At 42.0% G+C, this 13,860-nt stretch overlaps 1 protein-coding gene across 3 annotated transcripts in view; it reads right to left on the bottom strand.

The window, feature by feature from the left end:
* ERBB4 (erb-b2 receptor tyrosine kinase 4) overlaps positions 1-13,860 on the bottom strand; it is a 643,185-nt gene that overhangs the window by 193,344 nt on the left and 435,981 nt on the right. For all 3 annotated transcript variants that reach the window (XM_055812936.1, XM_055812934.1, XM_055812935.1), the window contains exon 5: positions 3,444-3,509. In XM_055812936.1, coding sequence (XP_055668911.1) covers positions 3,444-3,509 — 66 coding nt within the window. The remainder of the gene's footprint in view (positions 1-3,443; positions 3,510-13,860) is intronic.

Genomic DNA, 13,860 nt, shown 5'->3' with positions numbered 1-13,860 from the left:
CAATAAAATAATTTATTCAATTTCTTTTCATATGAAAAATAAAAAAAACCTAAACCCAGCACCCAAACTCTTAACAAGACATCAACAGCAAAACCAGTAACAACTCAACTATAGATTTTCAAATTTGATTAGTAACACCTAAAAGCATTTGTTCCTGTGTGTTTTTTTTAAAGTGGTTTACATTCTGTTTAGTGAGTGCCCAATGCTCTTTGAAAAATATTCTTTTTTAAACTATTTCCACATTAGCCTTTCCTGACACTGAAACAAAGAATACCGTCTAGCTTTCAAATGTTCAATATTAATATTTACTAATATTTTAACTATAAAAGAAAAATGGGTTGTTAACTGCATAAAACAGAACCCTGAAATTACACCTTCTCTACCTCCTGACAGAACAGCTTATTTTAAATTCCCTATTAATTGTCTTCTTAAATATGTACATTTTCTCGTCACATTTAGAGAGACATTAGGACAGAGTTAGATTGCAGGTGGTGTATCAGATGGAGTTAGAAGTATAGAAAGACATTGCTGGAAGGCAACATAAGAAGCTAGATAGATGATATTCATGCAAAAAACAAAAGGATTTTGATTTTTTTCCATATGTAATTTGAAATGAAAGATGTGGATTAAGATCTTTCATTTTTTATCCTTTCCCAGGAAAATAATTTAAATCTTATCTTGGGAGGGGGACTCATTAGAGTATTTTGTATCAGTGACTCAATAAAAAAAATGAAATTATTAAATATTCAGGTGCATCTCTGAGTTGTTTCTAGGAACAAAATAGTTTGACACTAGGATGCAGTACTGCTGAAGTGTTTTCCTACAAGTGTTTGAAAGACATGCATCCCCAAGGTGACTAGGTTAAGGTATACGCTGTTTCTGATACCATTCATCCTGTCTCCGGCTTGTATCTAAGAATAACATTTATAAGCTTGAAAGCCAGGCATGTTTTTTAAAGTCAGAAATGAAGGTAGCAAAAGCATAGCACCACTTGCATTTTTATGTTTTGAGTCCCTACTCATGTTCTTATTCTTTGCTTCAAACAGTTTGCAAAAAAACACATTTTGAGAAAGTGCAATGAAGAAATGCCCATTGCCAGCCTAACAGTCAGTCTTTTCCTTAAATCCTGCTGTTTAGCCAAGGTGGCAGCAAGGTCAGGGAGGCAAAGAGGACGCATATGATATAAAATTAACTCCTATCCCTGACAATCAGAGGCTGCAGAGTGTGCTTGATGGTAAAAGGCCATAGAGTAGCTATTTCAATTAGAAACGTGCAATCTGTGTATTTCCCTAGAACTTAGATGGCACATGTCTTTTCACGGTTTATTATTTTAAATCCGCAGTGGCACCTTAGCCTGTGCCCGCTCTCTGGATTTGAGAGAGCAGTCACTGTGAAGAAAGAGATAGCTGTCACTCTTGGAGCAAACTCACCATGCAGCTCTGCTAAGCTTCTGACTTCACAACAGTGCAGATAAGTTTTTCTCTCTCTGGTATTACTACATTAATCCACCAGATCAGCTCACTTATCTGAGAGCAGTGTTTTGTAGAGGTTGAGACCATGGGAGCTGATCCTGCCACATGAACTTCTGCAGCCACACAGAGTCCAGTTGGACTTCCCAACTTTATATAAGGCTGGAGCCGAGGCCCAAGCCAGGATCATATCATCCTTACAGAACTGCCAAGTTTTTACAGTATTCTTGGAAAAACTAACCACATAAGGCCTGAATAAGCCTACTCAAGTTCAAATTCATCCAGAATTACCCTGGTTCTTACAGAGTTACTAGTTTTAATAGACAAACAGGCCTCTCATTAGGACAGAGAAAGAATCAGTGTTAATTAATTCTAGCCATTATTTAAGATTATTTGATCAGCTAGGGTTTAAGGCCCTTTCCATTATCTACTTCAGCACATAACCTTAATGTAAGGAGGCTTTCTGAGCACTGACTTCTTTGGGGCTTTCATAAAGGCTGCCAGCAAAGGAAGGAGACATACTAGCTCAATTCGGACAAAGAAGGAGCTGTTTTGCATCACAGTACCTGGTTCCTTACACTTGTTATTCCTACAACCTGTCTTACAGCTTTTTTAATCATACCCACAGATAAAGCTCAATATGAAACAGTAATACATGAACATGAACTTCAGCAGAGCTGTAACTGTCATCAGCTTTGCCAGTAACATCAGCTGATAGTCCTGAACGAAAAGCAGCGCCTGGCAGGGTGGCAGAGCCTCTGCAGGCACACAGATCCATTGCCTGTGCCCCTTGCTTTGCCACAGACACGAGGTCAGCTTGCACTTCCTGCTTGTACTCACTCATAAAACGTTCGTGTCAAGCTTCTGCCATTTCTAATTTCCTCTTATCTCTTGCTCCAAGCAGTAAAAAAAAAAAAAAAAAGAGGCATAGTTATAGCGTTCCTAATATTTCTAGCAAAAAAGGCAGATGACATTGGCCTATCATCGGTTGAGAGTTGGTTGGTGTGCTCACTTGATAGCAGTTAATTTGTCACAATCCCTTCCTCCTAGCTACAACTCAGCCAAGGATACAAGCACAAGCTAGAGCAGTGCTCTCTGGGGGAGATATCAGCAACCATTTCATTTCCTAGGAAGAGTGACTCCAGTAAATGCAACCAGTTTCCACCTTCCTAAATTTCAAAGAAGGGATATGTAAAGGATAGCTCTATTCTTGTAAGGAGGGGAACTTGTAGGGAAAGACAGCTCTCAGTTTTCTCTTTTTTTATATTTGCTAATATTGTGACTGCACTTCTAGCTCTAGTGCTCATCTGAAGAAGCTGAAAGCACACAAAGAAGAAACACTCAAAAATATAGTTCTTTTTTATTAATTTTAATGCTCTCTAATTCAAGAGGACAGACAGACATTGTGAAGGACCCTTCACTTACTACTTCCTTCACAAAAAACCTATTATACTCTCTTTCAGTACAACTCAAACATATTCTGATGTCACAATGAGAACAATTCTGCAAGATAACTAATATTCCCAGGCTCCCACTGAAATTAACAGAGTATTTTGGCATTAGGAACTATGCAGCATCAGGCCATCATTAAAGATCTCCAAATGTGACTTGTAGTTTTTTCTGTTCCTGCAGTATTCACTTTGGTGTATTCCAAAATAACTATCAATATTCTCAGGAGCCATGCTCCTTGTTGCCACCAAGAATTGAAAAGAAAATTCAAGTTAGCTTAAGCATTTTATGAAAGCACAAGAGAGGAAAGAAAAACATAAATTCACATGGGTAGAAAAAAAAGTGGATCATCTCGGTAAAAACATACAGAAAAAAATTCATATATTTTAGAATTATGCTGAAACCAGAATTTATACTATCCTTTCACAATAAATAAATAAATAAGTAGGATCCCTGTTTCCAGTCCTTTTTGCTTCCTTTCTTTTTTTTTTTTTCTTTTTTTTTCCCTGAGTCTTGCATACTTACAGGTCTGGCAGTGATTCTCTGTGGGTCCCCAGCATCGGCCTGTGCAGGACTTGTGGCATCGACCACCTGCAGGACAGACAGAAAGAGAGAAAGATTAGAAACGTAGCTTCCACTCATTTCTTCAAAGTCCAGCAACTGCTGAAGAGGAGGGTCCATCTTGTCTTTAGAGAGGTTTTATGCTTCACCAAGTTTGAAACAGTGCCTGTAAAAAAGGCCCGGATAAGCAGCCAGAACTGGTGTCAGACATATGAAATACGGCTACTTATTGAAGTGCTTTATAACTTAAACACCTCTCTGCTATGTATAATGACTAGGACAATTAAAAAAAAAATTAAAAAAGGATGAACAATTTTAGAGGAATGAGGAACAATTTCATCAGACAGCGCTATTATTATTGCTCTCTACATCCTATGTAAGACGCACTCATTCCTCCACAGGAGAAGAGATGGCTGTGCTAGACAGCATAATCTGTCTGTCTATCTATCTATCCATTGTTCAATTTCATCTGAACAATACGGCGATACACTCAATGCCTTTGATTAAAAGCCACCCCTCTGCCCTAGAAGCTTGCAACAGCCTTCATGTCCAATATCGTGGTAATGGAAACGTGCCCTGCACAACCACTCAACCCCAGTGACAGCTAAGCTCACAGGACCTTTCCTTTTCTGGCTGCTGATTCTCTAGTTGCCTGTAGTTGTGCTTCTGAAGGAGCCTCGTGTTCCCCAGAGTCAGTACCGGGTCCAGTCCTGTTCAACTTAGTCATCAGTGACCTGGATGAAGGCACTGAGCGTACCTTCAGCAAGTTTGCTGATGATACAGAACTGGGAGGAGTGGCCGATTCAGCAGTGCCATCCAGCAAGACCTGGACAGGCTAGAAAGTTAGGCAGAGAGGAACCTAACGGAGTTCAACAGAGACAAGTGTAAGGTCCTGAACCTGGGGAGGAACAACGCCAGGCACCAGCCCAGGCTGGGGCTGACCTGCTGGAGGGCAGCTCTGCAGAGAAGGACCTGGGCGTGCTGGTGCACAGCGAGGTGCCCGTGAGCCAGCAGTGTGCCCTGTGGCCAAGAAGGCCGATGGCACCCTGAGGGGCATGAGGAGGAGCGAGGCCAGCAGGCGAGGGAGGTGATCTCCCCCTCTGCCCTGCCCTGCCCTGGTGAGGCTCATCTGGAGCGCTGTGCCCGGTGCTGGGCTCCCCGGTTCGGGAGAGACAGGGAACTGCTGCAGAGGGGCCGGCGGAGGCTACAGAGATGGTGGGGGGAGTGGGGCATCTCCCTGGTGAGGAAAGGCTGAGGGAGCCGGGCCTGTTCAGCCTGGAGAAGAGAAGGCTGAGAGGGATCTTATCACTGTACACAAATCCCTTAAGGGCAGCGGCAGGAGGATGGGGACAGGCTCTTTTCAGCGGTGCCCAGCGGCAGGACAAGGGGCAACGGGCACAAACTGCAACACAAGAAGTTCCATCTGAACGTGAGGAAGCACTTCTTTACCCTGAGGGTGACAGAGCGCTGGGACAGGCTGCCCAGAGGGGCTGTGGGGTCTCCTTCTCTGGAGACATTCAAAACCCACCTGGACATAACTCTGTGTGACATGATCTAGGACAACCTGCTTTAAAAGGGGGTTGGACTAGATTATGTCCAGAGGTCCCTTCCAACCCTGACCATTCTGTGATTCTGTGAGATGGAAAGCACACGGAAGAACTGGTAAATTCTCCTCTGGCTACATCTTACGTTATTTAAGAAAATGCTTGGACAGTCCCACACCAGTCCTGACTGCGAGCAAATGGAGACCTCATTCCACAGCTCCCATCCAGAGGTGGCCAGAACTCGATCACACTCCTGCTCTTAATGCTTCTCCCTCGTGAATGCCAAACGCTCCCAGAGCACACACAGAGAACCTGCCTTAGTGCACCCGGGGCCCCAGCTGCTAAACCCCAGGTGTGGCAGTGCCTGAGGTGTAGGCAGCCAAGCCCTTTACACTCAGCTAGACCTGAAGGGATAAACTGAGGAACCCATCATAAGTATTGAAGAATATGCACAGTCCTTATTGCTAGTCTTTTGACCTCAAGAACCTAACCTTGTCTTTGATTAAACTTTCATTCATCACTGAATACTGCTGAGCTTCTGTTAAGTGAATTTCCCCTTTGAACCTGATCCAGAAGCTTACCTTTCAATCACAACAGCAGCTGCTGTTAACACTGCTCCATTACACCAAATCAAATACTTCCCACATGCCCTGATGGGAGATAGTGTTGGAGAAAGTGTAAAATGTCTCTCAGCTAAGGTTGGATCACCCCCCAAAAAAACGCTACTCCTCTGCTAGCAGTGTGCTTATACCTACGAGACATTATACAGCTGAGCAAACCCACTGTGATAGTCATGTGAAGTCTGACTTTCTGTCACTACTTTTTCAAAGCTAGCGTTCTTCCCTCAGCACTTGCACAGCATTCATGGTGCTATTGATGATGTTGTATGGTAATTACCACACCGTATGCCAACTACCTTGTTAAAACTACCAGCTCCTTGTTGCATTCATGTTCATTTAAAGCAATTATACTTGGGAAGTGTTGTTGCTGACATCACCAGCACATAATTTGCTGTCACATTCTGCCATCTGTTTATTTAGATCACAAATGTACTATAACTACATAATGCAAACTCATTCTGGCTTACAGGGAGGGAACTCCATCTGGCATGAATAATGCAACTTTTATCAGTAATAATGATTATTATGATTATTAAGAGACTACTGGAACCCTTTGCAGAAAGCAAATAAATCCATATTGATTTGTAAGAATGGAAGTTCAAAAAGAAGGTGAGGTATACAGCAAATTAAAGGAAGAATTTTAACAGAGTGATCTTGATAAGATACAGTTTGTTTGTTGATTTTGGTGTTTACAACTGAAAAAAAATGATCCCCAGGGAAGTGGGTTTTATAAACTGGCTATCCCTGACCAACAGAAGAAGTGGAAAGGAGAAAGGGTATGGCCCTGGATGCACGTACAGATGATCTTTCCACTGCTTGCTTTCTTGGTCCTCACCTGAGCCGGAGCATCTCTGCTGGGGGCAGCTCAGGAGGAACCGCAACCCATGGACAACAGAATCATCACCTGCAAGACTCTGTTTTATGCCCAAACCTTCCCTGCAGTCAATTCTCATGCCTGGCTAGCTTAAGGCCTCTGGACTTTAGGGAGAAAGCCAGAAGTCTTGCAGCTAGATGCAGTAAAAAGCACTGCACAGATCATTTGTAACCACATGTTCCTGAGGCAGAGTGAGGCAGCAGTTTGGCTGCTTCTTCCTCTTTCTGCCCCTGGATTCTACCGTGTTCCAAACCATATTAGATCCATCAGGCTTTCCACCGCAATTTATGCAGTGAGATAACGCAGAAGAAACTTCAAGCATCCATCCAAGTGATCTCTAACTAGACAGTCCACCCACACTTCTGCAAAAGCCACGCTTCAAAATAAAAATCCTCATATTTGAAATTCCTAGGCACCAAGCTGATCCTCGATACACAACGAAAAATATATTCAGCCACCTCTATTCCTCCAGGAAATAAAAGTGATCCAACATCTTAAAAAATAATTTAAAATATATTTTTAAGTTGCATGCCTGCTTCCTGGTACATGACTTTGTTTGGCAGTGTCAGCTGATAATTTGCATTTAAATAGAGATATTTAACAATAAAGCAAGAAAGGGCTGCCAGTTTTCTTTTTTCTCACTGGGAACTCAAAGTGTCTGTTTCATTGTTTTCACTTTTCTGAGCTGTGCACACACAACAAGGAGCTGAGCTTATAGGCAGCACACCTCTGAATTGCATTGTTACATGTCCTTTTGAAGGTCAAATATACTGAGAATTAAAAACAAAACCCAAATTCCCTCCAAATAGTTTAAATTGTTTAAAAAGAAAGGTAACTCTTTCTCTCAGTACGAACTGGTCCAGATTCTGCCCTCACATACCTTGCTATTTCATCTGTTTTCCCCCACTGTAAAAATGACAGATTGATATCCATTAAATATTAGCTCTGTAATAACATAAAAACAACCCCATGGAAGTAGTCAGGAGCATAAGGAACGTTCATGTGAGGAATAGGTCTCACGATTAGATTTGTATGTCAGGTTTAAGTGTTAATACATCTATTGGTGCTAAGACTGATGAGGTCTTTGAAATAATTATACTACATCTCACAGATCTCTCTGTATATATTTCTTAGGATTTTTAGATTGTAGTGTACCAAAAGATTTGTGAAAAAAAATTATCAAACTATTTGTGGCATAAAATAAATCATTTGTGTTATTCCTTGTGTCTCTAAAATATTCTAAACCCCTGCAACATACAGCAGTAAGGGCTAAAAGAAATAACTAATGAAGAAATGCCAAACCATGAAACTTCAGAAGTGTTCTTCCTTCTGTTTTGATGCAGCAGTGAGTCAAGAGGTAGAACTCTCCTATGATGTCCTCCACTGGTCTTTGACATTAAAAGATGCCAAGTGTCCTAAAATCATGGTGGAAATTGGTAGACCCTAGGGACACCCTGCAGCAGTAAACCAGCCCATCTGTAACGACTCATCATATATGTTCCTTTTATAATCAAAATGTGATTCAAGAACTAGCTGGAATTTGGAAAAAAAAAAAAAATGCAGGGCACTACCTTGCTCATTCATTTAATTCTTGCACATTGGTGAAGGCACATAAGAAAAAAAGTGATTCTTTTCTAAGTGAGAAAATGAAGGGAAGAACCTGGAAAAGTCTCCTGCCCTGTTACAGATGTGATGCTAGAGTACATTTCTGCTCCTGAATACTAGCACAGCTTTGCATAAATGGTGACATTTTATTAACTGGATGGCAGAGGAGGAGGAGGGAAGGAGTTAAAAGGAGGCTTACGTGAGTTTTACAGTGTTTGTTATAAAATCTAAGTTTAGAAAGGGCAGATTCCCACTGGAACATGAGAATTAATTTTGCTTTGGCAAATTTCACACAGAAAACCAATGGCTCATCTCCTGGGCTCATCTTTCCTCGGCCAAGACTACTTCAACAGGTCTTCATTATGGACTCCGGTACAGAGTATCATCATTGTAATGTCCAAGGTAGAGTTTTATTTGTGGGAGATGCTTCTGCTCCCCCAGCTGGGGAAAGTCACTAGCAGAAATTGTTTGCTCACTAGCTTGGGAAAGACCAAGGTTACTTCATCCTTGTGCTTTCCTGAGAACTGAGAAGGGCTTTCCTTGAGCTCCAGACTGACTTTATTATTTCAGGAACAGTAAAACCGCAAAGGATTAAGTTACTGACAAGACAAGAAAAATGAAGTCCTCCTCTTAGCTCTAAGCTCAGTGTAGTACAGAGAAGAAACTCTGCTTCTTCCCCATCAGCTATGCGAGCTGCCTCCAGCAGGCCTCTCTCAGTAGGAAAAGGAAAGCAGAATTAAGAAAAGAAATGGTCCCACTTTGCACAAAGCTTGCATTTACAGATGGTTTCTATGAGGTTAATAAATCATTAATAAATGTTGGCATATCTGCAACACACTGATATTGAAGTGCGAATAAACACAGCCAGAATAAAGTGGCTTTGATGGTTACAAGCCACAGTTATAAGCAGCCTCTTTACTTATCTAACAGTCTAAAATAATTGATTAACTATCAAAACACCCATAAATCATTTATTAGCTTCTGTAAGCTACTTACAAACTCATCCTTCATCTAAAAAATTCAATCCTGCAAAAATGCTAGAGATGCCATATAGATGTTTCTAGAGATAACTAGCCCAAAGGTCCAAGAAGTACCATGTATACTCTGCGGTAAGTGTCCCAGTCTCTTCTTTCCATTGCTTAGATGGGACAGAAGGTTTAAAAATATGCCTGCATGTTGTTTTTCTAGGCAGCTAAACTCCTTAATGTATGAAGAGATAACAAAATCAAAATACAATTCAAAGACAGCAGCACAGCATTAACAAGAATTAAAGATACTATTGTTGTGATTGATTGTTCTGCATTTATCAGGCTGTAATGCTTTCCATGTCCCTGGCTGACTGTTCCTTTTGTCACACATTCATTCACCCACACTTCTTTGTTAAGTAAAAATAATTTTGCATTTTCTACCCGCCCTGTGCTAGCCTTCAGATCTCTTCTGCTGATTTGAAAGTTAATTACCTAACAGAGACTCACACTTTTCAGGATTTCCTTTCTTTATGGTGGGACAGACACATGCCACAAGAGAAAGTAAAACTTTCTATAAAAGAAGAAAACATTTTATAGAAATATCTAGAGTTCATTTCTTCTCTGTAGCAGCATTATGGGATACAGAAATCTAAGGGTCAGTTCCTCTACTGCTATCAGATTATGTCACTTTACTGATGTTAGATGAGTTCTTGGGATGTATCACCAAATAGTTTTTCAACATGGGATTAGTCCCATAAAAATTAGGCTTTTCTTTAACAAGCTGTACCTGAACTGGTATTGTTACTTTCATTGTGGTAAACGGCAGAACTTCAGCTGACCTTTCTGCCTCCTATCTATATTGTTTCTACCCCATATTCTCCGTGCCCAATAGAGGTACCCTGCCCAAACATTAATGGGATCCCTTTACAGTGAAAACTCACACAGTATTCATCCATGAAGAAACCTTACACTGTGGAAAAGCACAGCATCTTTTGTGGATGCTATGACCATCCACGAGTCAGTTTTCTAGCCCCCACCCCCTAACTGTCAAGTGCGTGCATCCAGTATACAGGGACCACTGGGGGTCAATAAACAGTGAAAGCAAACTCCCTCTAATGATTGCTTCCAATAGGGCCTTCCAAGTCTGCCATTCAACGCCTCTATCTTCCTCTCATCTTCCTTTGGCAGATAAGAAGAGAGATGCACACAAATGAAGAGGGACTCAGGCACAGGCAGCTGAAAAGAAAGTGGCACGGGAAATAGGTCTGGGAAATGAAAACAGTCCAAGAGATATGCCCTGAAAGACAGGCACCGAAAGAGATACGAGGACAGTGCGAGAGAGAGTGGGGAGAGGAAACAGATAAAACTGAACCAGCACTGAAGAAAACAAAAACTGAATACCAAAAGGGAATGCATTTTCTTGAGTAATGTAGGATGGAGACAACCCTCGTGTGCACACAGGGACCAGGGATCTGTTGAGAACTGTGAAATTACAGAGTATCACCAGATACGCTGGTGGTAGACAGTTTTGATTTTAAGAGAGATTGGCCACCAGAGGTAAAGGAATAAATGGAAAGTCAAGAAGAGCATGTCAGCAGCACTGAACGGGCTCAGGCTGGTGGATTCATATCTACTGCTGACAGCTCTGAGCTGATAGGAAGCTCACTGTAACGTTACTTCAGCTGCTACAGAAAAATGTCTTCAGGCCACAGTAATGACTACAGAAAGGGACCTTAGGGGGGTAATGAAGACACTGGTTATTTTTCTCTGCCTGGAATAGACAGCACTGCTAAGGCTGTATGACTCGTTGTATTAATTGGGGGTTTAGTCATCCACATAAAATGAAAAACTTCACATATGACATAGTCTAAAACTTTGCACTGATTAAGCAATTAGGAGCTATTAATTATCACTGCTTATAGCTGTTAGCACAGAGCAATGTAAGTGAATTCCCCCCACTGTGGTGGTGAATTAGTTCCAATCAGCATCAAATCCCTTTCTGACTACACACACACACAGGGATCCTGAGCAAATGGGGAGATACAGCTGCAAGGCTAAAAGGATAGGTCGAGTCATACCTGCTACTTGGCAGGCTCATCAAGAACAAGCCCTCAGAAATATTTCCTTATAATCCTCATTGTTAACAAAATATATCCCCCCTCTGCCCCCAGTAAGCCATAGACAATCACCCATCACACATTTGCTTCTGAAGAGCAGAGCAGCTTGGTCCCTGTCTAACAGGGGTCTACAACAGGGTCAAAATGAAACTCCCTCCCTCATATGGACAATCCTCAAAGCACAGAGATCACAACCACTCCAGACCCCCTCAAAATACAGGGCTAGCTCTTATTTTTCATCTCCTCTGTGCAGAAGGAGAGGGTGACGTTCCACCATCTATAGAGGTTAACACTCAACTAGGATGTGGGGTTATGCATCCCTCTTTCTCCTTCGGTTACTGTGATGAAGACTCTCACCTCCCAGGACAGCAACCCAAGAAACAGTCTCCAGGCTGTTCTCTGGAAGGGGAGAGCACAGAGCAGGCAGCCATCCCTCCTGATGACACAGGGAGCTCATTGGCCCTAAAGGGAGAGAGCTGGACACAGCACGTAACCATTCTTGGGTTCTTGCCCCACAGCTCAGTAGTTACGATCACTGGAGGTCATTTAAGTATCAGTCCATGTCCCTAGGACTATTTCGGTATCTCATGTGATGATTACTTAACACACAGAATTCCAAAAGAAGGAGTAGAGAAGACCCCAACTCAGACCAGCCTGAGGCAGTTTCCACTGGGAGGTGGGAGATCAGAGGTACAGATTTGAATGCCTTCAGGAAAGGTAGGAAACTGAACCTGCTCCCTCACATCCTGGGGGGCCACTAAGCTGTTAATGTATTGCATAAAAGGAGAGAAAAGTCCTTCTTACTGAGGAAATTTCAGGGTGAGCAGAAGACAGGTCTGTGAGAGGAAGGCAGCAGGCAAGTAGGCACTGCAGATTCCCAGCAGAGACCATAAAACCCCAACTTCTATGCCTTTATATTAATTTCAGCATTTCCCTCTGGTTTGCTCTTGGCAGGTACTATTTTGGTTGGCTCCCTCCTCTGCATGGGAGTGCCCATAAGTGCATGAATTTCTAAGAAGCAGCCACTGTGATGCCTAACACTGTGACACCCACACCCTTCCTTGCCTCAGATCAAATCCTTTGCTGTGGGGGTGGTGAGACACTGGCCCAGGCTGCCCAGAGCAGCTGTGGCTGCCCCATCCCTGGCAGTGTTCAAGGCCAGGCTGGATGGGGCTTGGAGCAACCTGGGCTGGTGGAAGGTGTCCCTGTCCGTGGCAGGAGGATTGGAACTAGATGAGTTTTACTACATGATCTTTAAGCTCCTTTCCAACTCAAACCATTCTACGATTCTGTGACACCACGCATTAGCTCTCAGCCCAGGTGCTTTTTATTCTGGCTCACAGCAACAAGTGCTTCTGTTTGTGGTGAGACAACACATGAAATTAAAATCCACAATAAGCCGAGTATCAGTGACTCCTACTGAACACAGCAATCAGATGTGCACCCATATCAGTGCCTGTAATAAATTTTGAGCCAGGTATCTGTCCATAGGTTCAACAGCAGACTTACTGCCCAATGCATAATTGTGGCTGAGAACTGAAGGATGCAGATAGGGGTTTCTTTTTTGTACACCATGTATAACACTAGGTGAGAAATCTCTGCACTGTTAGAGAAATTTTTCAAAGGAGGTTCTCAACAAACTCCAAGACACACTGAAAAGTAAGTGCCAAAGCTGGGGGTGTTTTTGTGCTTATTTAGTGCCAACGCCTCCACCCCTCAAACAGATAAAGTCAGTCAATACCACATAAGTCAAAATAATGTCATGTAATAATGTTCCTGTATTGCTGCCAAAGCAGTAATAAAGTTCCAACAGAGGGACATACAGTTTTCATTTTTTAAACAAAGTAATAACCTCAAAGAAAGGAAATGAGAAGTTGAAACTGAAGTGGCTTTTAAAATTAATTTCACTTTTTCTCAATGCCATGAAATATTCCTAGAGTCCAGCTGAGTGCAGTTAGGTGTGCCAACGTTTTAACCAACTTTTGACTCAATTAGGTAGAAATACTAGAAAGGAACTCCCTGTTCCTGTGAAATCTGGAGTCCAGTTTTAGACAAACTTTGGATAAGTATCATAATATGCTTATTCAAATGTAATTGCTTATTCAAAATGTATCTCTGGCTATTCAAACCAAACCTGGTTATTACAAAACAATACCTGGACAACAGAAGACCGTCCTCTGTTTGAAAACAATGCTCGGGCAGATACTCTGATATTTAGTTTCAGTGTTTGCTATATACAAATACTCAATGAAAATGATCATACAAACAAACTTCAGGCTGCTATTTCCTGGGTAATCTTTAGCTATCAGAGATCTGCACAGAGGTGCTGCTGTGGATGTTCTGTGACTATCATGTAGGCATAATATGATGAATTCAGTATGTAGTAATTTGTATAAAACCACTTGAAAACCCTGGATTAAGTATCTTACTCTGCAAATGTTCTCAACATTTCCCCTATGCCAGAACACTTCGCTGATGATGGCTTTTATGAGTTTTTGAAAGTAAATTACAAGTTCCTACAAGAGGACCAGAAAGAAGACTTTGAGATGTGAAAGCTCCTTTGAATACTAGCCCAGGTAGATATGAATACGGAGATCCTACAGACCAGGACAGAAACTGTGAGAGACTGCAGGAGCATAAAATACACTCTGCT

The sequence above is a fragment of the Falco peregrinus genome, chromosome 8 (assembly GCF_023634155.1).
Source record: "Falco peregrinus isolate bFalPer1 chromosome 8, bFalPer1.pri, whole genome shotgun sequence".
Classification (NCBI taxonomy): Eukaryota; Metazoa; Chordata; class Aves; order Falconiformes; family Falconidae; genus Falco; species Falco peregrinus.
Note: the sequence above shows the minus strand (reverse complement) of the source record. Positions and strands in the feature narration are given on the sequence as shown.